This window comes from Notechis scutatus, chromosome 1, assembly GCF_049901735.1.
Source record: "Notechis scutatus isolate UNSWTSFEM ecotype Mainland chromosome 1, rNotScu1.2, whole genome shotgun sequence".
Lineage (NCBI taxonomy): Eukaryota > Metazoa > Chordata > Lepidosauria > Squamata > Elapidae > Notechis > Notechis scutatus.
The window spans coordinates 120,196,234-120,221,606 of record NC_142009.1 but is presented as its reverse complement, the minus strand read 5'-3'; the positions used below and the strand labels follow the sequence as shown (position 1 = coordinate 120,221,606).

The 25,373-nt window shown below is 39.0% G+C and overlaps 1 protein-coding gene across 1 annotated transcript in view; it reads left to right on the top strand.

The window, feature by feature from the left end:
• The first annotated feature begins 5,590 nt into the window (after positions 1-5,590).
• The window catches only part of CD109 (CD109 molecule), a 63,720-nt gene continuing 43,937 nt past the window's right edge, over positions 5,591-25,373 (top strand). Inside the window, exons 1-10 of the mRNA XM_026665201.2 lie at positions 5,591-6,128; positions 6,780-6,940; positions 13,433-13,461; positions 17,587-17,817; positions 19,578-19,703; positions 20,066-20,105; positions 20,602-20,683; positions 22,728-22,821; positions 24,248-24,371; positions 24,953-25,062. Of these exons, the coding sequence (XP_026520986.1) occupies positions 6,019-6,128; positions 6,780-6,940; positions 13,433-13,461; positions 17,587-17,817; positions 19,578-19,703; positions 20,066-20,105; positions 20,602-20,683; positions 22,728-22,821; positions 24,248-24,371; positions 24,953-25,062 (1,107 nt within the window). The 5' untranslated portion in view covers positions 5,591-6,018. The remainder of the gene's footprint in view (positions 6,129-6,779; positions 6,941-13,432; positions 13,462-17,586; positions 17,818-19,577; positions 19,704-20,065; positions 20,106-20,601; positions 20,684-22,727; positions 22,822-24,247; positions 24,372-24,952; positions 25,063-25,373) is intronic.

Here is a 25,373-nt window from a genome sequence, read left to right as displayed (position 1 = left end):
AATTCAAATCCTTCCAGTTACGTTACAGTTTGCCAGGTGCCTTTGGGACAGTCCCCTTTTTTTAACTGAAGAAAAGCAAAGAATGATAAACATTATGACAGGACTGGGGAAATCTTTACCTTTTATGTAATAAAAAAATTGGAAAAATATTTCAGGTGCAATACAAGGTGGTGTATTTTTAAAATCCTAAGTGATGGCTCAACAGATATTATCTAAACTACAATATTAATATTCTTCATAAGTCAGATTTTTTTTGCCAGAGTTGTAATTCTATAATTATTGAAAGGCTAAAAACAGAGGAATCTATTACTAATTTTGTGACACATGCCTAATTTTTAATGAGCTTTCTCTACTAAAATAATCATGCCTTGTAATTAAATCTGTAGAGGCTTCATAAGTATGGGTGTCAAACTTGCGGCATCACATTGCCATCATGTGACGCTTCACAATGTTTTTTCCAGAGCTGGGATCTGCATGGCCTGCGCTTGACACATCTGGCTAGTTTGACACCCTTGTTTTGTACTTATAGCATAGAAGAATGCTTTCCTATATTGACCCCAACATCATCTTCTTAGTGTTATTCTCATAGGCACAGGGTCTGCTTTTTGGATCAACAATAGAATACCTTTTATTGTCATTGCATTCCATGAATACAATGAAATTTGAAAGCTACTCCAGCACAGTGCCCCAAACCACATCACAATCATACTGCAGAGTAAATAATAATAATAATAATAATAATAATAATAATAATAATAATAATAATAATAATAATAATAGACTAAATCACATATGCACTGTTTGATTCAAGACAATCACTGCCTTGGAAAAGAAACTGTTTCTCAATAAAATCTATTAGTCCTCATTTTAAGACACCTATAACGCTTCCCTGATGGTAACAGTTCAAAATATGAATGTCCAGCATGAGAACGGTCTGTGGAGATTTTTAGTGTTCTATAGAGGAGTCTGGTCTTTGCAATCTCTTTCAAAGAAGAAAGAGAGCAACCAATGATTTTTTTTGTGCTGTGTTTATAACTCTCTGGAGCATCTTCTTATCCACTGCAGAGCATCCAGCATACCACACCATTACACAGTATGCCAAAATGTTCTCGATGGTAGAATGGTAAAAAGTAACCAGCAACTTCTCACCCAGACCACTCTTTTTCAGCAACCTCAGAAAGTGCAGGTGCTGTTGGGCCTTCTTTGCAGTGGTCATAGTGTGGACCGACCAAGTAAGGTTGTCAGAAATATGAGTTCCTAGAAATTTAAAACTATGAACTCTTTCCATACAGTCTCCATTGATATACCGTGTTTCTCACATAATAAGGCCGGGCCTTATTTTTTTTTGAGCCCCGAAAAAACGGCTAGGCCGTCTTTTCGGGGGGTGACTTAATTCCCCCCCTTGCATCCTCGCCACCAGCCGCTCCTAACGGGCGATCATGGCCAAGCACAGAGAGCTCCCTACTCCCACCTTTGCTGCAGACACCTTTGGCACCCGCCGCTGTTGCTTTCCCTTCTGCCCATTACGCCGCCACGTTTGGAGCTGCCGCTTCCGTGATTGGAGCGCGGTCGCCATTTGGAGCTCCAAGCGCGGAAGTGGCAGCTCAAACATGACGGCGGCGATCTTTTATTTTGGTCCGGCGAAGTTCAGAGCAAGCAAGAGAGGGAGACCGCGATGCCTTGCTAAAGAGCTTTCGCCTTTCCCTCCTTGCAGCGCGCATGCGTCCCAAGCAACACTCCGCCCCGAAGAGTCGTCCTACTGCCTTCACTCTGCGTCAATTACACGACTCCGCCCTCCCCTCCGTCTCACCCTCCTGCGCTTTGGGCATCTCCGTGTGATCGCGGCCCTGTCCTTTCCACCTGGCGCCCTTGCTCGCTCTGAACTTCGCGCGGACCAAAATAAAAAGATCGCCCACCGTCATGTTTGGAGGTTCCGCATTTGGAGCTTCCGCCGCCGTTTGGAGCTCCAAACAGCGGCAGTGCTCCAAACACGAAGCCGGTTGTTAAAGAGCCAGAAAGCAGCAAGGGCGCCAGGTGGAAAGGACAGGGTCGCGATCACACGGAGATGCCCAAAGCGCAGGAGGGTGAGACGGAGGGGAGGGCGGAGTCGTGTAATTGACGCAGAGTGAAGGCAGTAGGACGACTCTTCGGGCGGAGTGTTGCTTGGGACGCATGCGCGCTGCAAGGAGGGAAAGGCGAAAGCTCTTTAGCAAGGCATCGCGGTCTCCCTCTCTTGCTTGCTCTGAACTTCGCCGCTGACCAAAATAAAAAGATCGCCCGCCGTCATGTTTGGAGCTGCCACTTCCGCGTTTGGAGCTCCAAATGGCGACCGCGCTCCAATCACGGAAGCGGCAGCTCCAAATGTGGCAGCGTAATGGGCAGAAGGGAAAGCAACAGCGGCGGGTGCCAAAGGTGTCTGCAGCAAAGGTGGGAGTAGGGAGCTCTTTGTGCTTGGCCATGATCGCCCGTTAGGAGCGGCTGGTGGCAAGGAATTCCGGCCCGACGGGCGCTCCTAACAGCAAGTCTCCCGCCCTTCCCCCTTATTTTGCATATTTTAAAATAGGCCTAAATTTGGGGGGAGGGGCTTAATTTGATTTTATGCCCAAAACACATGCTGGGCCTTCCTATTGGTGGAGGCCGTATTGTTGGAGAAACACGGTATAATGGGAGAGGCTCTGCTTTGCATCTTCTGAAGTCTATAATAAATTCTTTGATCTTTTTGATGTTCAGGGTGAGGTTATGACTCTTGCACTACAAGACAAGTCTGAGAACCGCTGACCTATAGGCCGTCTCGTCTCCTCCTGATATGAGTCCCACCAACATGGTATCATCTGCAAATTTTATTATAGAGTTAGTGGGACAAGAGGGAGTGCAGTCGTAGGTTAGAGTGAATACAAAAGGGGGCTCAGTACACAGCCCTGTGGAGAGCCAGTGCTGAGAGCAAGACTGGAGGAAAAATAGCTGCCAATCCTAACGGTTTGGGGTCTGTTAGTAAGAAAGTCCCTTATCCAACAGCAGATGTGAGAGGAGACGCCCATTTCCAGCAACTTCTTAATCAGTATATCCAGAATGATGGTATTAAAAGCCGAGTTGTAATGAATAAAAAGCATCTTGTATGATCAAATGCAGCATCCAGGCCATGTCTGCATTTTTGACACATATGGCTGTAGATCTATTGATTGCAACAAAAAACTGACTGACCGGCTTATGAACAGGGCCTACATTAGTTTGGTCTGTGTTAAGCTCAACACCACCCTGGCAGGCAGGCATTATCCAGCAGCACCACTGGGAGGAGCAGATCTCACCACCATGTTGATCCCAACGTGTGAAAGATATTTGTTCCAGAATTAAGTTTAGCCCTTTTAGGAAAGGTGTCAAGATCCATCAGGAACAGTAGGTTGATGGTTGTCAGCATTCTTAGATGGGTTGCACTTCTCCATATTTGAACTGGTGTGCAGCTTGGGGTCCTCCTGGCCTTTTAACTACTGTTTGGCCAAACAGGTGGCAGTCGTGACCAGGAGGATCTTTGCATGGGTTCATCTTGTGTACCACTTGCCCTCTTTTCTTGAACAGGAGGCAGTTCAGATCAATCATCTCTTGCATTTATAATTACAATTTGCTGTCTATGGGAGTATCATAAGAGGCCCTTGTCATTTCACCATGTGTCATTACTGCTATGTGAGCTGTATTTGTATCTACCTGGCTTCTGGGTACAATTCAAGATGCTGGTTATCACCTTTAAAGTCTTTCAAGGCATAGTGGTTGGTTTATCTCCTATTGTTCCAGATCCATTCAATTAAACATTGTCACTGTATGGGACCAAGGAAGTATGCCTTCTCTGTTGCTGCCCCTCCCTTCTGTATTAGCATTCCTCCAGAGATGAATGTACCATAATTTCTCCTGGGACTCTTTAAAAAATACCTAAAGTGTGCAGCTGAACAGTCTCGATAAGGACCATGGAGTATGAGGCTAGATCAGTGGCCCCCAACCTTTTTTGTGACACGGCCCGGTACCGGCATCACAAAATGATCCGCAGCCCGGTACCGGCATCAGCACGCAAGGCGAGCCAAGCGACCGGCCAGCCAGCCGTCCCCCGCTTCTCCCCGCCACCTTCAACTCCTCCTTTGTACCTTTGTCGATGGGCTTCGGGATGGCTTCGGGACGGCCGCTCGGCTTGCCTTGCCTTGGGTGCTGAAAGAATCCTCGCGCCTTAGTTTTGTTCGAAGCCGATGAAACTAAGGCGCGAGGATTCCTTCAGGACCCAAACGCCGCTTTCCAACCGGAAAAGCTCACCGGAAGCACTTTCTCATCAAAACAAGATGGCAGCGCCCAGCAAACTGGTGGCCCGGTAGAAAATGCTCCACGGACCGGTACCGGTCCGGGGCCCGGTGGTTGGGGACCCCTGGGCTAGATGCATGGTTTTTTTTTGCTATTTTTAAAAAAAGAATAATTAGGCCAATACACGTTTAAATGGCTAAGCAAAACATACTGCATACATTGAAGTTGGCATGTCTGATATGAGCATAGCAGGATAGTTTAGAACACTCCCCCCGCCCTTGCCTCTTTATAGAACATTACATCAACTTTCAAGTGTTGTTCAGATGCAGAAATTCCAAACAGCTTATGTTCCTGCAAAGTAGTAATCCTAGGACAACTCATTTTCACAAATAAGTCATTTTTTTCATCAACATGGACATATTAATGAATGATTTACCAGAAGGCAAATCAGTCAGAAACTAATTCTATCATAGTGCAAAAGTAAGTTGTGGGCCATCTGAAACAATAAACCTACTTGTCCAGAATTGTTTTGTAATGACTTTCATATAAGTACCATCATACATGGATTTCTAGCCATCTATTCCACAGGAAACTGACCCTTCTTCAATCATAGTCCCACTGGTGCCATCATTGATTGGCAATTTTTTATGCAGAATGTGAAGAGTATTGTAAACCTTCACAGATAATTAATATCCAAACAGAGGAGCACCTGCCACATAATATTCCAGACTCCAATTGTTAAGCTGCAGGACTACTGTAAGAAAAGTTGCCTATCCGTCACCAATTTAGAAAGACTGAAAAGAAAACAAAAAATTGACTGTTATTATAAATCAAGTCCGATAGGAAGAGGATATCTGAACAGAATACAATTCCAAAATTGGAACTAAGAGAATGGAGGATAGCAGATCAATGTTGATGTCTTACATCCTGCAACAATACCTTCACACATCATTAAACAATATCTCCAATTGCAAATCCTTGGGAAGGACTTAACAGGGTGGATAAAAATATCAAATTCAATATAAACGTCTGCTTAATTGTGCAATGAACCATAAAAATAAAGGCACAAAGCACAAAGAACTGGAGCTATGTTTTAAAATCTTCTAATTGATAAATTATCTCCCTCGAGCTTTCTGGCAAGCCTAGACTGTCAGCCTAGACTGTCTCACATCCTATTCACTTAGTCTTAGATCCATATTCCAAAAGATTAGTTACCAACTTCAGCAAGGCAGGTCGCAGCCTGTTGCAAACCAGCTAAGCGGGAACATCCCTCTGCTGGAGTCTGTTATTTCCATTTCTGACTCAACCCATCAGACCTTTTCTTCTAGCAATCCACTTTCTTTCCCCCCTAATTTGCTGGCCTTGCGCTGGACCGCTTAAAAACTTCAATTTCTTTCAGCTGACAGATCTACGCAGCGAGAGAACACGCATCGTGGACCAGAAAGGCACCACGGAAAAACCCTCGCCGGCCCTACCTTCTCTCCAGCTCCTTCTTGCCGGCCTTTCCAGTGGGAGGGTGGGAAAGGCTCGTGGGCACGAAGGCCTGTCCTCATTTAGGCAGGAGCCTCCGAGTGGGTGGAATAGGAGGGGCGGCGGAGGAGAGCCGTGCCTTTGGAGAAGGCGCTACCCCAATCTCGACACAAGGAGCTGCTTTCGTTTCTCGAAAAGGCGGGGAGGCGCCGCGAGTGGAGGGGGAGCACCGTTGTCTCCAGTTCGGCTGCCCGGTGCCCCAGAAGAAAGATGCAGCTCTTCATGGAAGTTGTTCCCGTTCCCCGGAGGAGCTCTTGGCTGTTCCCCATCCTCCCGTTCATGTGGGGCTTCGTGATAGCTTCATCGCTTGTTAACGCTCGGTAGGGGAAAAAAAAAAAGGGGGGGGTTAGTGGACGAGAAGGGACTGAGAAAGGGAATTATGGAAGGAGGGGGGGAAATTGGGGCAGAGCATGTTTGGGGGGAATTATGTTCTTCACGGGAGGCCTAAATTTGCATTTTGCTAATCTGGAGCAAAATGCAGGGTATTAGGCGCTGAGTTAAAGCTGCCCAAACAACTGCTTAATTTTCTGGATGCAGATGATTCAGGCATGAATGTATGTGGGGCCAGAAGCCTGTGGAAAGATTGTTAAGGGAAACATTCTTTTTCTTTTAATCATTGAGGAAAACCTCTTTCCTTATGTTTCTATATCTGTATCTCAGTATATCTCAGAGATTCAGGTCTCTGTAGCTTAAGTTTTAATCATATCCTTATCAAGAACTATATAAGGATACAGGTTTTTTTTTCTATATATAGTACAATCATCCTCTGCTTTTATTTTGCCCCCCAAAAAAAAAACTCCTAAAAATTTAAAATGGTATGAGAGATGAGAGCAAGACACATTTTTGATGAGTTGCCTTAATTCCCTCAAGGTTGTTCTAGTTCATATAGGTAGCAATAGCTTATAATATTATGCATTTTAATAACAATTGTCAATAAGTATGAAGACTTTATTTCTTTTTGTGATTTCTAGACCCACATACCTGTTGGCAGTTCCTAAAATAATCCGACCTGGAGCAAATCTAACTATTGGAGTTTGTCTCTTGAAGGAAAGCCCGTCAAGCATCAGAATACAAGCGCAAGTACTCTTGGAAAATCAACCCATATTACAAGGAGAAGAAGTCTTTCAAAGAGGTGAGATGGTTGCCTTGGGCTGGAATGCAATGAGATTTATTCATTTAATTTATTTATTAAACTTACATGTCACCTATCTTTCTGTCCAAGGTGACTCAAATTAACTTCTATGCTTACAGTACAGTCCTAAGTATGTTTATTCAATTCTCATTGTAATGCAAGTATTTTACTCATGCTGGCAGACAAAGTTGGCATTTGGATGGGGTCTTGTTGAAAAAACTGCATAGCAATTTGAGTTCAAAATGTTCACAAATGCTCTAAGGTATGTGGGTGTAATCTATATGGGATTACAAGTATAATTATTTGATGAGCTACTAGCAGATTATATATATTAGGGCTTGAATTCCAAAGGAAGAGAAAACTATACGTTATTTTCACCTCCTTCCTTGACTTTGTTGCATAGGGAATCATTGCTATTAATATAACATCTGCCTAAGATTCTTTGAGCCTAATACCACAAAACATCTGAAATAAAGTCAAACTATGCTTTTTCATGATCGTTCAATAAGTCTCCTTTCAAAATAATTTATATAGGGTCATCATCACTCCCATGAGGCCAGGGCAATTTTTATCCTAATGAAAATTCCCCCTGCCCAACAGATTATTCTTAAAAAAAGTCAAGAATAAATATGTAGTTAAGTAGAGATGTAAGAACACAGTTTTTTCCTCTGTTGTTGCTACTATCCACATATAATAAATGGCTAATGTTAGAAGTGGCTTTATAAAGCCACTTAATTCCCCTCCCTCCCTCCTTTCCTCCCTCCCCCCCATGCATTTCAGTGAGAGCAGATCAGATATTATCTTTTCCAATAATACTTTAAAAGAAATATGGCTTGATTAGTATGCAGTTGATACTTTCAAAGAATTAAATGGAGGAACACTTATGAGTTATTAAAGATAAAGTTGTTCTACTGATTAATTTACACAAAGGAAGAGTGCTAACTTTCAAAAGCATTGGCAGCAAAATCTTTTGCTTATAATCTGTGTCTCTTGTATCAACACATTATTTTTCACAAGTTAAGTATGTGGGGGGTTGTATTGCATTTCCTCAATAGAAGAAGAAATGTAATGTTTTTACAACAAGAACACAACTTTAGAGGCAAGATTTATGACCTCTTGGCAACAAATGAATAGCAGCTCTGTGAGCTATTTTCAAATCAGTCAGTCATTCAAACACATTTTGAAAATAGTATTAATAGCAACTTCTTTTCCAAAACCATACCAAAGAATGGTAGATTTAAAACATATGGGAATTTCTATATACAAAGGAAATTCCTGGGAACAGATCAAATTGGAAAAAAAAATTAGTCTATCCAATTGGGATATAAAATTGTTTTAGGGTCTTACCCATTTGTTTCTAACATACCTTGGAAACTTCATTTTTCTGTTGGCTCTCCCTTGTTAAAGATAAAGTTGTATTGTGTGCCTTTTGAGAAATTGATCCCACGAGTAAAAATCTGACCAATGATTAGTGAAGCAGGTTTTATAATGAAAAGGAGTTTAGTATAAGAAAAACACAGTTGGTTAACAATATTACAGGTTGTCCTCGATTAACAATGGAAATTGGGACTGGAATTTCTGTGACTATGAAATACAGTTATAAAGTGCAATATCATATAACATCACTTAGTGATGACAATTCCGAAGTTCCTGTTGCTGTCGTTGAGGTTCACAGGTCAAATGACAACTTCTGTACCATTTCTTGCTGATTTCCAATAAGCAAAGTCACTGGGGAAACCAACAGGAAGTTGCATGTCCCAGTCAGCTTGCAAGTAGGCTAGTCAGCAGTAAGTGACTGCTGCCTGGTGGGAGAGGGTATGTAAAGATACATGAGTTGTTTGTGTGATGCAAGTGTACTATCATTGGGGTGGCTGATGTAGAGTTTATGTTGAGGTAATTCCCCGTTAGGAGAATGAGCGCATACAGGGAGACGTAGTGAGAGAAGTGTTGAATAATACACACACAGCAAACAGATACACTGTACAGTAAATGTAGGTTTTTACTTCCAGAAACATTTAAGCAAAGTTCAAACACAGTCCAAAGTCATTCACAGGTAAGGCAGTCAATTTTCAGTCCAGGGATAATCCAATAACAAAGTCCAGTATCATAAACAGTTCAGTAACAGACTTACATCAAATCCAAGAATATCAGTCAATTAAGAGGAACGGCAATGCTCTCCAACAGAAGGAAACAGAGACTCACTCACTTCACAAAGACTTCTGAGACTAAGACTAAACAACCCAGGTTTCTGGCTCCATCTTATGGCCGTTTTAGAAACCACACCCAATTACACTTTTAGCATTCCCTTAAAGAGGCAGTATTAAAATGTCTATCCTGGTTTATATATTTCCAACCCAAATAGCTGTTAGGTGACTTACATTCCTAACAGTGTAGGAGGGTGCATAAGGGACTGGTGCAGTGCTGGTATTCTACCGGTTCAGACCGGTTCTGCCGAGCTGGTAGCGGCGATGAGCAGCGGAGACTGAACTGGTTCTCTCTGCCGCTCTGCTGTTGGGCCCACCTGCCCGCCCAGGGTCCCATACTCACCTTTATCCTCTGCTTTTGAAGCACAGCTGCTTTGCATGGCACAACAGAGTGCCGTGAGGCATCTGCTGAAGCGACCTGCTGAGTGCAGGCTTGCAGGAGGTGAGTTGGAGCGCCTTTGTGCCTGCGCAAACACCTGTACGCCTGCGCAAAGTGCACGTTTGGCACATGTGCGCATGCAAAGTGTGTGCACGCGCCCAAAGCACGCCTATCAAGCCACACCCACCGAATTGGTGGTAAAACTTTTGGAATCCCACCAGTGTAAATGTGGCAGGGCGGGTATGTGTGTGACTGCTGAAGGATGTGGGAGGCTTATTAGTAACTCACAACTTTTCTTACCGTGTTCCTCATTGACTTTGCTGGTGCTGCAATTTTGAGAACTGGTCGTAAGAACCACTCATTCAATGCTATTGTAACCTTGAATGGTATCTGAACAAGCAACCATTAACCTGTATAGAAGTAGGCACTCTTTGCATGTAGCTACCTACACCCTGCAGAGAAGCGAGAGAGCAAGTACTCTCTGCAGCTTTACACCTGGGAGCATGGAAATGAACTGAGATTAGCAATTTCCTGAACAAACAACAGGTAGAGTGATAGACAAATAAGGGATATAGTAAGTCATTAATTCTTTATCTTCACTCTACTGTCACTTTTGGTCCATATGCAATGAGGTAGTTGAAGAATCAACAGTATCCAGATACAAATTATGCAAGAGGGGTACACTGTTGTTACAGAAGCCCTGCACCTTTGCAGTGTGTTAACATCGCATGCATTTAAAGAGGGGTGGGCGCTTCAGGTTCCCATCTTGCAGATTTTGAATCATTCCATGGATGCATGGGCTATAGGTCCCCAAATTCACACTTCAAACATAGGAACTGGGAAGTAAGATAGTATTTGGAAGCTACTCAGGCAGGATCCTCCCTGATTCACTGAAGTGTAAGGAAGAATAAAATAAAATCACCCATGCAAGACTCTGTTGTTATACCCTATCTCAGTAAAATAAAGTTCTAGCCTTCCTTTGAAGTTGTTATTTCTGGGCTGGTCTACCTAGTGGGCTAATATCCAGCCACTGGGTTTTGTATCAGCAGTAGTCTAGCCAAGCAGTGATTAAGGCATTAATTACCATCTAATTAATTAATTAATTAAGGCATTAATTAAGGCATTACTATATTCCAGGGCACTCTGGAAGTAAGTATGGTTGTAATAGACACTAGTACATTAGTCAAAGTTGGGAAAAAACTTCTCTAGCTTACACAAAACTACCAGTGAATCCCGATTGGCTCTTTGCTGTTCTCCTGCAGACTTGATTCTTGCTACAAGGTTGTTACAGGAAAAAAAAATGGAGAAGAGAATGTCTTACATACCACCTTGTGCCCATAGAGGAAAGACAAGATGTAAATTTAATTAATAGTTATATTGTATATACAAGAAAGCCATCTATTCTTTTTGAGCTATAATATGGCAAATGAGATACAACACATAGAATTTTCAAATGACAAAAGAGGAATAATATCTAAAAAGCATTTTAATAAAACCCTAAAGATTTTTGCAAGGCAAATAATTTGAAGAGAAAAAAAAGCTATGAAATAATTCTATTCCATGTATTCTATTTCCTGTTGGCAATGAACTCAGTGTTTTATGGTTGTGTTATACATCCCAGATATATTAAATATATTATTCATTTGAACCCTAAAGATGGTATACAGGTGTTTATTAGTGAATTGCTAAATTATTTTGTCATTTCTCTTCACACAGGTTACATTTCATTTCTCTTCATTTTTAATGACTAGGATATAGCTCCAATTTTTTAATATGGTCCTGCAACAATAAAAATTGGCTGCTACAAATAAAATGTTTAGATTCATACACCACACTAAAACATATTCTCCCTAATAACAATCTTATTATTGACCAAATCACAATACAGTCAAGAAGTGTCGCAATCGGTAAACCAAAGTTAAGCAAAATATGGGCCAGCCAGGTATGACAACCTGGTCACTGGATGCATCAACTCGTTTAGGAAGAAAAACATTTTCTAAATAACACATTCAAAAAATGAAAATAAATATCAAGTAGTAAGAATGATTTGCATCATCCAACAAAGAAGTGATATAATTGCTTCTTGCCTCAGTGAAGGAAGAAATTATCATGCTGAACAAATTCAAGCAAGTCCCTAAAGTTGAGACAAGTAGTGGTAATAAAATATTGGAAAAAATATCTGTGCAAGCCTGGTTATGTAAGAATATAAAATGGCTGAAATTGTACATCAGGTTAGAATTTGCTGATGAATGCTAAGTTGTAAAAGCAGTACAGCAAAATTATGTTTAGCCATCTGAGCCTCCAATTATAATATAAACATTGCCATAAAACTCACTTGTTGTACCCTGCCAGATGTCACATTAATTTCCAGGGCTGGTCCTAGAAAAATTTCAAAACAATCCCAGAAGAATGATTTTTGAGTTGGTAATAACTTTGCATAACAGATAAAAAGATTTTAAGAATAAAATTTCAAAATCATATATTAAATGCCTGTCATTAGCAATCTGTAGAGATTATGCAGTTCAAAGGGACAAAGCCACAAATCAATTCTGCTTTTGAAAATTTGTTTTTAAATTCTTGCCCCTCAGTCTCTCAATTTATTCTGAAAAGTAGAAGAATATTGTTTAAAACTATTCTGTTTTCTGAGAGGCAGGACTTTGAGTAGTTTTCAGTGGAAATTAGATTAAAGGTGGGCATTGTGAAGTTCTTGGGCTGAATATTGCTGTGGCTTTATACTTTAGTTATCTCATTGTCCTCATTTTTTATTCATTTAATTTTTTTTAAAAAGGTGGTGACATGCTGAAAAATATTACTTATCAGAATGATTCCACTTCTCTCTGTGTATTATTCATACACTTCTGTGGGTGTGTGATTAACCTCACCCAAATATGGTTGCTTATTCATCGACATACATATTGCTTTTGGATCTTTATTTACTACCACAAATGGAACATCATATTTTTTATTTTTCCTTTAGACTTGAATAATATTTTGTGACTAAATGAAACACATGAACATGAATTATTCTTTCAGTTTATGGTAGTAAGCTAGGACTGGCATAATTGCATGATATTAAGAAAGAACCAGAAACTTAGCACAACTTCTTTGTCATAGAATGGACTTCAGTTATATGAGTAATGTCTGAGAAAATCCCTTCCCACAGGCTGAATAGAAAATGGCTTCCTTAATTATTCTTTTTATGGTAGATCAGATAAGAGAGAGCCTGTTGTTAAAGTCTGTTCCCTTATTTTTAATAGGTAGTCCTTGACTTACGATTGAGCCTGACAATTATGGTCATAAGTCATGATGGTTGTAAAGTGAGTCACTACATGACCGGACCTATTTTTACTATTTTCTTTGTAGTCTTATTAAGCAAATTCAGTGGTTGTAAATTGAATGCTGCGGTTGTTGAGCAAACACTACAGTTTTTAAGCGAGCCCACTATGAACTGGATTAAGTTTTTCCAGAAACTGGAAGTAAACTCTGATTTCCAGCAACGCCATCATAAATTGTACTCATGTGATTATGGGGCACTGTGAATGGCCGTATATGCAGGCTGGTTGCCAAGCACCCATCACTGTGGGAGGGAGTGATGTCAGAACTTTGAACGTGGATTGTAAGTCTTTTGGGGGGGGGGGGTTCTTTGTAAATTCGAATAGTTGCTAGGCGACTAGTTGAAGTTGAGGGCTACCTGTATGTTCCTGCCTTGTAAAACCTAGATTAATTCCTCCCATCTTTAGGTAGTTTTATTGTCTCTCATTGTTCAATATTTTTAAAAAGAATGTTACTGTTGTCATATGTTTAAATAAGCAATATAAAGAAGTCATGCTTGAATAGGGAGAATATCTGGTATATGGATGCGTGAAATCTTTTAATTTGTTTTCCTATTCTTTTCCCCCCTAAATATAGATTCCTTTAGGACACTAGTCCTTCCATCTGTAAGTATTCTTAAAATATAAGAAATATAAACCATATGTTTCCAGCATGGCTTTTATTTGCTTTTTTCATTTGGCTAATTTGATTATAGTTTATAGGTCCACATTAGTAATCAGGATGTAGGTGTTATTTTGTTTCTTTAGATTAATAACTAGTTTGCGTGCCCACTCAAAAGAACTTGGGATTTCAATCTGAATGCCTTAAATGCATACTCACATTGTGGGCAAACAGCAATATGTACTCAATTTAACAAATTTGTATATTAATAAAAGATGAGAAATATATGTAAAAATTTTAACCTGTACTTATATCCAGAATATTTTATTGCCTCCTAGCCTGTATGTATTAATTAAAGTTTGTCTTCGGCCTTTGCTCTTATTTAATCTCAAATTGCAGGCAAACTTGCCTGACCTACAAACATGGAGAAATTCAAACAACCTGAAATCTATCTAGTGAAATACAGCAAGAACTTTGGTGTATTGTGAAGTAGATTATTCGATCCATGAATGGCAATCTAACATCACCAAAATATAAACCATTTACATGTTAAATACAGAGTATAATTTATGTTAAGATGTTACATTAAAATTTATATTGACTGAGAACCCAAAATAGTTTTTTTTTTTTTACAAGGTCAAAAGATTCCAGTTTCAGTAATACCTTGAATCTACCTTAATAATTCTTGTTGGCTTGGAACTGCAAATAACGAGAGCTCCCTTCAGTGCCTTTTTTCTTGTTTTTTGTTAAAATATTTCAGATGTTACAAATGAAAGGAGATGCTTGAAAACTTGATTAAAAAACTGGGAGGACAAGGACAATTAAAAAGGACTGAGAGAAGTTTTGGTTATAAGTCATTGCAGTCATAATTTGAGTCACTATATGACTAGACTTAATTTTATGGAAGCTTTTACAACAGTCATTAAGCAAGTTACCACATCAGTTAAGCAAATCACATGATTGTTAAGTGAATCATATGGTCGTAAGTCTAAATCCAGTTTATCCAATGAATGTTTTTTGCCAGAAAATGGCAAAAAAAGAATCACAAAACATAATCACATGACTGTGGGATGCTGGTTACCATATACCTAAAATAGAATCATGTGACTGTGAAGGTGATGCAATAGTTGTAACTTGAAGAACGGGTTGTAAGTAACACTTTTTGAGTCCATTATAGCTTTGAATGTTGGTTAAAGGATTGGTGATGTCGAGGATTATTTGTATAGGGAAGAATAATTCTGTGCCCCATCTAATTTTCCTCATCTGTACTCCAGAATGTTTTGTTTCTGAACAAAATATTTATACCTCCCTAATAAAGTAGTGTAGGAGCAGCATAACTGATATGAGTCATGTATTTTAATCAGTGGACAACACATGTTTCCAGTAACCAGTAGGAACTGAATAAACATTTCATGTTCTGCTTCTAAAATTTGTTTTCTAAGATTTTTGTATTTTTTTAATTTTTTGCTTCTGTTCAATCAGGTCTGATTCTCAAAGACTGCCAGGACAAGTTTTTGTAGTTTTCTTGGCAAGGATTTTCAGATACGATTTGCCTTCTTCTTTTTCCTTGGGTTGAGAGAAAGTGACTAGGCACCCCAGCGAGCTTTGTGTCCAAAGCAGAACTAGAATTCACAATCTCCTAGTTTCTAGCTTGATGCTTTAACCCAGGGGTCCCCAACCACCGGTCCGCGGACCGGACCGGTCCGCGGAACAAGTCCTACCGGGCCGCTGGTTGCTGGCGCCGCCATCTTTTTATGAAAAAGTGCTTCCGGTGAGCTTTTCCGGGTAGAAAGCTCACCGAAGCACTTTTCATCAAAAGATGGCGTAGCGCTTCAGTGAGCTTTTCCGGGTAGAAAGCCATTTCTACCCGGAAAAGCTCACGAGCGCTGGCGCCGCCATCTTTTTATGAAAAAGTGCTTCCGGTGAGGTCACCGGAAGCACTTTTTCATCAAAAGATGGCGGCGCCCAGCTGATGCCGGTACCAGGCTGTGGCGCCCAGCTGATGCCGGTACCGGGCCGCGGCATAAAAAAGGTTGGGGATCACTGCTTTAACCAAACTGATTATTTTCCTAAGAATTTAGACTGATACTAATGAAGTCTTGACATCTGAGTAAATTATATGTAGATATTTGTATGTGGTTAAAGTTGAAATACAGATAGATTCTACATGCAAATGCAAAATGTTACTGCTGAATTTGGGCAATAAGTTTAATTGTTTAGAAATAGATTAATTGAAAAAAGTACAGTATGAACCTGATGAGTTAAGTTGAGAGGAGGGTTTCTTTTAAAAAATATATACATTATGGTACAACATGCATGGCTTTTGAAATACTACTGTATATAGATACTGCAAATACTAGCTAAAAAGGTTGAGATGTTGAAGGTAATGCAGATATGTAAAATAAGCCATGGGAAGCTCTCCAGTATGTGGGGAGCCATGGTGGCTTGCCTTGGCCTGACCCAGCAGGTCTCCAGGCAACAGCAGGGCCCAGTCAGCCATGCTGCATAGTTGGTGCCCTGAGGCCCCTGGTGCCAGGCATCAGCACAGCCTGGGAGCCTTCCTACTTCCATGCTTTGAGAAAGGTGCTGCTAGTAGTTGCTCTCCAAATAGGGCAGCTGGGAAATGAGATTTGTCAATGAAAGATGAGCTAGGTCTAGGACTGGCAAAGAAGGGAGGGAAAGAAGAAAAGAAAGGAGAGTGGGAGAGAAGGTGGGAAGAGTGTGGGTCCCTTGCCAAACAAGGAGTGGAAGAGACAGCCAATCACCTTGCAAGCAAGTAGGATCTCTGCTAGGCAGGGAAGAAGAAGCAAAAATAAAAAGTGAACAAGAAAAAGATGAAAGGGAAGAAAGATTTTTTTTCTTCAGCAAGGAGAGAGAAGAAAGAATTTGGACAATGTCAAGTTGGACTTCCTAGTTCATCCCAAATATGTTTTTTGAAAATAACAGGACATATTAGCCCAGGAACAAAACCAAAAGTGCTGCCAACTAAATGGCAAAGTGACACAGCATGGCTCTGTTTCACAGCATTGCCAGAAGCTCGGTTTTGCAGTGGAGAAATTTTGATTTAATAAATGTACATTTAATGGCATAGAAAAGATATTCTTCATTTTGCCAATTTTCAATTCTGTAGAGTAGGGGTGTCAAACCCGATCGCATCGCGGGTCATATCATGACATATCGGGCCATATTGGAATGCTTTTTGCCTTTGCGGAGCCAGGATTGGTGTGGCCTGCGTGGCCCAAATCTGGCCTGAGGGCCGCCAATTTGACAGGCCTGCTCTAGAAAATTCTATCAATGTGTGAAATGACTGCAATATTGGCCCTTGGGGTAACAAACAAGCCCTCCTACACCACTCATAACTATTAGAATTGACATCCCTGCCTTAAAGACTAATAACTTTATTATTGCATAAGTTTCTGTGAATTATAGTGGCTTTCCTCAGCACTTCTTGTGAGAGGAATGCTATATATTGTATAAACTCAGTTATTTTGGGGAACGGGGAAGGTTGTGAAAATTAACAATAGGGCTGGTAAAGCAGCTAGTTAAGAAATTTTGGATATGTTTAATTCCCAAGAAATGATATTCAAACGTCAAATCAATTATCTTTGGTTTTGCCCACACAAGAGGGGAAAAAAGTACTTCAGAAGCAGAGCAGACAAATGGGACTTGTGGTTGATTCGAAGGTAAATAAGAAATTAATAGTGATTGCATTTCTTTCTGCCCTTCAGAAGAAAATGCCTGTTGGTTCTAGGACAAATAGGCAGTGCAGGTTAACTCATAATCTCAATGTATATGATCTATAATTTTGACTTCCAGTCATCTGTTCCCCCATGTCTCTAAAGATATGTAAGAATGACTAGAACTAGTTGTGCCTAATGGTTAAGATGCCTGTCTTAGGAACCGGGAGACTGTGAGTTCTAGTACCTCCTTAGGCTTGAAAGTCAGCTGGATGATTTTGGCCAGTCATGCTCTTGGCCCAATCTACCTCCCAAGGTTGTTATTGTGGGGAAAATAGGATAGAAAGGAGCATTAGCTATGATTACCATTATTTAAAAATAATAATAAAGCTGGGATTAAAAAGAAATCAAATAAATAATAGCAATGGTAATGAAATGAGTTTTCTTCCTCAGATCCCATTGGGCAGTACTGGTGCCTATTATGAATTGTTAGTGAATGGATATTCAAAAGGACAACTGCTGTTTTCTAATCTTACATCGCTGCTATTTGAAAGCAAAAGTTTTTCAGTCTTCATCCAGACTGACAAGGCAATGTATAAACCAGGACAAGATGTGAAAATACGGGTTGTTACTCTGCATTCTGACCTCAAACCATATAATACTCCTGTAAATATATACATTCGGGTAAGCATAGATTTAAAATTATTTGGCAAAGAAGGGATTTCATGTGGAATATGTGAAAATTACTCTTGTGCATTCACACCAAGATATAGCAGCAGGAAGGTGATTTCTTGTAAAAGACACCCATAATAAATATGTATTTGTACATACTATAGAGTATATAGATGTTCCCACAATGGTCCAAATTATATGTTCTTCCAAACTAAACTTATGTTTTAGAACAGGGGTCTCCAACCTTAGCCACTTTAAGACTTGTGGACTTCAACACCCAGAATCCTTTGCTGGCTGATAATTCTGGGTGTTGAAGTCCACAAGTCTTAAAGTGGCCAAGGTTGGAGAGCCCTGTTTTAGAACACAATTGATGTAGCAATAGCAATAGCACTTAGACTTATATACCGCTTCACAGTGCTTCTACAGCCCTCTCTAAGCGGTTTACAGAGTCAGCATATTGCGCCCAACAGTCTGGGTCCTCATTTTACCCTCGGAAGGGTGGAAGGCTGAGTCAACCTTGAGCCTGGTGAAAGTCGATCTGCCAAATTGTAGACAGCTGGCAGTCAGCAGAAGTAGCTGCAGTACAGCACTCTAACCACTGTGCCACTGCGGCTCTTGTAAATTCTTGTAAATTCAGGGTAAAATTTATTGCTCTTTAGAAAAGAGCTATAATAAGGGAATGATGGGCAAGAGATTCTGGGAAAGTATTAGCTTTCATTATTTACGTATTTATTTAAAGCATTTACATAGCCAGACAATTCAAACAGCATGACTCTGGGTGACATAAAAGAATCATTCTAAAATTATTGAGACTTCAATAGATATATTCATGGTAGAAAATACTTTATCACCAGAAAATGTGTCTCAATGGCTTGATATGCAGTGTGCAGCAAGCCATAATGTAGCTACTGGTTTCAGTGAGTTGTAATTAAACAAATCATAGCTAAGTAAGACACGAGAACTTGGTAACAGATGAGATTTTTCTTCAGAAATGAAGTCCGCCAAAAACAGACACAATTGTATTGAGGGTCTATAACAAATGATGAAATTCATTGTCAGATAATGATAAAGTGAAAGCATTTCTGAAAATTAACTCCTGTTGCCATAGGAACTTCTAATCTTAACATATGCAACAGGGGTGGGATTCAAAATTTTTAACAACCGGTTCTGTGAGCGTGGCTTAGGTGGTGGGCATGGCTTGGTGGTCATGTGACTGGGTGGACATGGCTTAGTGGTCATGTTATTGGCTGGGCATCTCCTTGCCTGGCCTCTCGTGACTGTGGGGATGCTGCAACAGTCGTAAGTGTGAAAAATGGTCATGTCACTTTTTTCAGTGCCATTGTAACTTTGCATGGTCACTCCACACAAGCAAAGGAGGGGAAAAAAACTCCAGAGACATTCCTGAGACAGGATGTCTAGTCCTGCCAAGAATGTAATAAGGGATAACGGAGAGGCAGTTTCTGTAAGCAACACCAGAATGTTTCCTTCCTGCCTTCCTTACAGGATTAGGCCAGTAATTTCTTCTAACAACCGGTTCTCCAAACTGCTTAGAATGTTAACAACCAGTTCTAGCGAATAGGTGCGAATTGGTAGAATCCCACCCCTGATCTGCAACCTGTTTGATTATATAGTGCAATTGATGGTGAAGTTTTCTAGGTGGATATTTTCTGCTGAAGCATACTTTGTTGCCATGAACCTATTTTAGCAGTCATATATTGCACTAAATTCTGTATTCTGAATATATGCAATAGTTTAACATATATTTTTGTAAGGATCCTCAACGAGATTTGATCCAGCAATGGTTGACACAGAACGGAAAACTGGGCAAGATCGCTAAGCAGTTCAAATTATCCAAACATCCTCTCTTGGGTGATTGGTCTATAGAGGTTCGAGTAAATGTGAGTATAATTAAGATGCGTTTGTATTTAAGTAGAAATGGGCAACCTTTTGATGACAGCTTTAATTTAAGGAGGAGTAAAGACTGCAAAGTGGGTGGGTCACACTTAGATTAAACTCCAAGTACTCCAAAGTTGGCTCGGGATCACAGACTGCCTGTTTGTGATTTAAGAAGTGATGGTACACTTTTCACTTTTTTATACTCTGAATGATTCATTAGATAATAAATTTAAGGAATATCTCAGCTTGCATTTATTCTTAAATGGTGAAGATAATTTTGAACAAGGTTTTGCCTTAGATTCAGTAAACTAAAGGAATTCAACATGCTTTTCATAGACTTTTGATTTTGCTTGTGTTTCCATAGAATCAAGCCTTTTATCAATCATTTGCAGTAATGGAATATGGTAAGTGATAACCTTCTGCTCTTTAAAAACATATGCTTATAATTCTTTTAGGGCAGAAGGTGAATAATTTTTAAATTTAGGAAGGCAATGATTCTTCCACAAAACTGAAATCCCGAATATTACTTACCATTTTAAAAAAACATGGAAATTGTAATCCTCAGATTGGAAGACTGTTTAGCATAAAATTTAATAACTTGAATCCTGACAATAATTCTCAGAGTAAACAAAGTGAAATCACTGAGTGGGACTTAAGTAATAATCATGATTAACTTCTAGTATGAACAAGGTCAGATCTAGCTTTGAGAATCCAGTTGTTTGTAATGTTAAATTTATCTTTTGCGAAACTAAAAATCATTCTGAGGTCTATCAATTCATTCATTCAATGAGGTCTTCCTTGAATAATAAATATATAGTAGAGGAGCACTCAAGCTTAATCTTTTAGTTGCATTAGTTTCTCTATTATGTAACTTTAATTGTTGCTTTTGGGATTTTTCAGTGGCACCAAAGTTTGAAGTCTCTTTAACAACACCTATGTACTATTCTAGGCAAAGTAGGTTGAATGGCACTATCACAGCAAAGTAAGTAAAAAGTAAATATTATGGCATTGAGAGCTATATGTTACTCTAATGTTACTCTGATTTGGAGGAGGTGGGGTGCAAGTAGGTAAAAACAGTTCATTATTGTGTGATGGCAGCAAAAAATATCCAGAATATGCATCAGTATATTGCATATGCTTGCTACTTTAAGTGTGTGTGTGCGCGTGTGCTGATGCTTTATTTAAACTGAATTGATATATCAATGATTATATGACCTTTTAGATGCCATATGTTAAATAAGTAACTTGCTACTTGATGGAATGTGGACAATATTATTGGCTGGCATAGTATCTTATAGATTAAGATTTTGGTTTGCTCACAATGGCATGACCTGACGAGTATTATTCAGATTATTAATAAAGAGAACTACCTGTGACACAGGTACAGTTAGGACTGATAACCTAGGATATGTGTTTTGTATTTTACAACTGCAGCTTGTATAAAAGATTGTAATTGTAACATAATAGGAGTAAATGTTAAAGAGAATGAACTAGTTAATTAAAAATAGTTCTACATTTGTGAAGCTAAGAGAAAGGAGAAGGGGAATGGTGTAATACCAGTAATCTGAATGGAAATGAACTGATCACATGGAGTGAAATTGATGAATTCATGTAGGGAAGTGAAGGTATAGATTTAACAATGAATGAAAAGGACAACATGTATATCAGAAAATATGAATTACTGTCTTTCAGTTTTTTACTGCCTATGAAAATATGTAATATGTTTTTATTGCATATGAAAATATACATATCCATGTGTTGCTGATGGTTTCATATTATTATACAGTGAATGGAATGGTAGAAAAGCCAGAAATTAGTTTTTGTGAAAAATGATATAATTCTCTGAATGAATGTCTCCAAGGGGAGAATATTATTCTGACAGGTGATATGAATAGATGGCTAAGACAAGATAAGTGAGCATAGAAGATGTGATTGAGAAGCAAGAATGATGAGAATGATGGCTGCTTGCTGAGTATCTGCTTAATAGGTATGTACGAATGTGCAGTGAAAAAAATGTTTCATTTAACTATCACATTTATATAGCTATTCATCTCATAGTAAAGTCACTCTAGGTTGCTTACAATAAAAACAATTATGACATCAAAATATTGAAAAAACTACAATTAAAAAACATAAACAATATTAATAACAAGACAGTGGAGAAAATGTATGTTAAAAATAATGCAGAAATCTCATCAAAACTCCGCCTCTTTGAGACCTGCAGATCTGCTGTCAGAGCTGTGTTTTAAGGGAATTCTGGAAGGATGTCATGGATGGGAGCCCAGTCTTACCTCAAGGGGAACAATGTTCCCCCGGCAGGCAGCATCACAGAAAAGGCCCATCTTCTGGGTTCCTCCAGAATGAACCTCTTTTGCAGATAACACCTGCAACACACATCTTTTGCTAGACCTAATGGGAAGGACAGATGTAATTGGACAGAGGCGGTCCCTCAGATATCTTACCTAGCCCAGTGTGATATGTGTTAGGAAAATAGAGTGAATGACTGTAAGTTAAGCATCAGTGGTGAAAAATTAGATCAGGCTGTGCATCTTTTAAGCTGTGCATCTTTTAAGTTCAAATGCTGGCAACAAGGCAGTATGTTGTTGGGTAATGTGTGGTCTGTTGGGAGCCATTAATGTTTGTCAAAATAAGTAAAATAGATGTACATCTTCCTGTACAGATGTAAAGGTTGGGTATGACAGGAGGAAAATAAAAGCTGACTGGTGTGAGAAGGGCATACTTAAAAAGTGAAGCTGTGTGGTCATATGGAAAGGAAAACATGATACTCAAATTGCAAAACAAATATATAGACAACACATGGATTGAAAGGAGGGATAAAAAGTTGTGATTGGATGCTGTCGAAGAGATGTTCAAAAGATGAGAGAGAAAAAGGAAACCACTGTTTGCAAAATAAACTGTCCAGGTTAATAAGTACATGATGGGTTATCATATGTTTTCAGTCTGTCTTTTAAAACTAACAATTTCCAACTGATATTTTTTTCTGGTGCTTTGGGTATTCATTTCAGGTACATGTATGGAAAACCAATGAAAGGAAAGGTCACTATTGATTTCTTCTCATTGTTTCGAATGCAGAACATAAAGATAACTAAAATAATGGAGGTGAGCCATACTCAGTTCTTGACAATATACATGTTTCAGGAAAATTGTGCTTCGGGATCCACCCTCACTCAACATTTTCTAGTGAATTCTCCTGTGGTCTTTCTATTTTCCTTGCTGTTTTCTGACCCAGAATACTCTCTTCCTCTTCCACATACTACTTTGAGCCCTATCAGAACACATTAAATTTTTTTTTTTTTGCATTTTTTACTACCGGTTTACTACCAGTCTTGCTTTTTTGTCTCAAAATTGACATATATCTAGATGCAGTGGCATTTCAGATTTTGGAATTAAGTTGCGTCGGAGACCATGTGTGATAGCTTATTGGCAGGAGTTTTAGGGAAAAGCTCGTGTGAAGGATTAGGCCAGGTTAAGATTCTCTTTTCTTCAACTGTTTTAGAAGTATGATATTTTATATTTATGGCCTTGTAAAAGCTGATTTATTTTAAAACAAGATTTAAATTGTACTTGCTAAACCAAGTGCCTAGCCATTACTGCCATGGGTTAAGCAAACCATTTCAAAATCTAGAAGATTTCTTATCCTCTTGAGCCCTCTTAAAGCAAGTGCTAAAGGAGACCCCCCCCCCAAAGGAGTAACATCTGTAGTAAATGTGGAGATTAACTACAACCAAAATATGACTGGCACAGATTGAAGTATTTTCTTCCAGGTTAAATTGATCACTGAAAATAATTCCCTAATTTTAATCTTGTATCAGCTTTATAACATTTCATCTATCATGGCTATTCTTTCCACAAATATCTTGTAAAACTGTAGCTAAGCTAAGAGAGAGAAGTATAGTGTTAATAGATCTCTGGGTCTTTTTTTGCCTTTTTCCACTCAGTTTTAGCAAGGAAGAATAGTGGTTAGATACGTTGTGGTGTAGATATGCCTTAGTTCATATAAATTTGTGTATGGAAAAAGTATTAAAAATAAAATGTAATTATATATGGTCAAGAAAACAGATCTTCTAGAATCTAGATGTTCTGGCTAGTGTGAGAATCAGATCTATATATCTATTGTATATATATAATATATATAACTTTGGGATATCTCATCGTTATAATACATAAAAAGGATTCTGTGATGTAAGGCAACTCCTTAAATCGCCCCAGGCTAATAGTGCTTAAAATGAATTTCAACCTAAAATGTACCCAGACTCAGATTTTGTGAAGTACTTGATGCTCTCTGAGCTTGGTTGTTTGCTTGCAGACATTTTGTTACCAGCACCAAAGACTCCACAGTTCAGCCCTGAGCTAAATATATTCTTTTATTGAGACTCGGATTCAGGTGTTGGCATGGTATTTTATTCATATTGCTTTGATTTCACAGTGAAATGCAGTAACAAAAACATTGTATCTTAATATTATTTCTGGTTATATTGCTTCAAAGATAACATAGGATTAATCAATTTATATTTCCTGACCTTAGATTAATGGTTCTTTGAACTTTACACTGGAGAGTCCAGAGATAAAAAATCTAACTGTCAGAGATGAGGATACATTTTACCCCATGCCTATAGAAATCATAGCTGTTGTTACAGAATCTCTTACAGGTATGTTGTTTAATGTGGCTTTTATAAAAAATTGGAAGAGATCAAATCAGTCCAGCTGTATTTAACCCAGCTCTATCTTTTTACAGTGGGCAGTCATAATCTCACAAGCACAATATGAGTACAGTCACTAAATCACATTCATATTTCCTAGCAATTGATATTTGGAGGCATAGTGGTTCTAATTTAAGTACCATAGCTTATTGCTGTGGCTGGGGCCTTTTCTGTTATTTGTTGGAGGGGGGCATTTGATGGGTTTTACAAAGGCTTATTGTGCCTGTTTTATTAATTAACAAAATCAAAGTGAAAATTTATCACCTAAAATTGGTCATTTGCAGCTAAATTTCATAATTTCAAAAGCTCTGGAAACTGAGATAACTATGCTAAACCATAAACCATCTACAAAACAAAAAGCTTAGGATGACATGTTACAGTAAGACATTAAGTGATTTGTTTTTTGTCTTAGCATCTTGTATGAATCTAATCATAGAATATTGTCACTTAGAATAAGTGTGAGTTGTCTTGCTTCAGTTAAAAACAAATCTGTGTGTATCGTTTTTTAAAATCTCTGATCATTATAATAGGAATCTCCCAAAATGCAAGTGCTACAGTATTTCCACAGATGCATGATTATGCATTAGATTTTCTTGAGTATCCAAGATTCTTGAAGCCTTCTCTGAACTTCATTGCTATGGTGAGTAGTGTTGTGTTACTGTTTGCTTCTTTCGGTATCATTTCAGAAATGGACTGAATAAAGGATGCATCAGAAAGATGGAATTATGTTCTTAAAAAACTACAAGTCTTAAGGCAGCCATTTTATTTCTCAATTCCATACCAAACTAAAGAGGCCAAAAATTTCATCCCCATCTATCATGTTCATCCAAAGTCCATATGCACACTGTGTGCTATAGTATTTAGTATTTTTATTTGACATCCACATATCCTAGGTTGCCCATAAATATTTCTTTATCTGCCTTTATTTTCCACAACTCAAGGTGGGAAGTT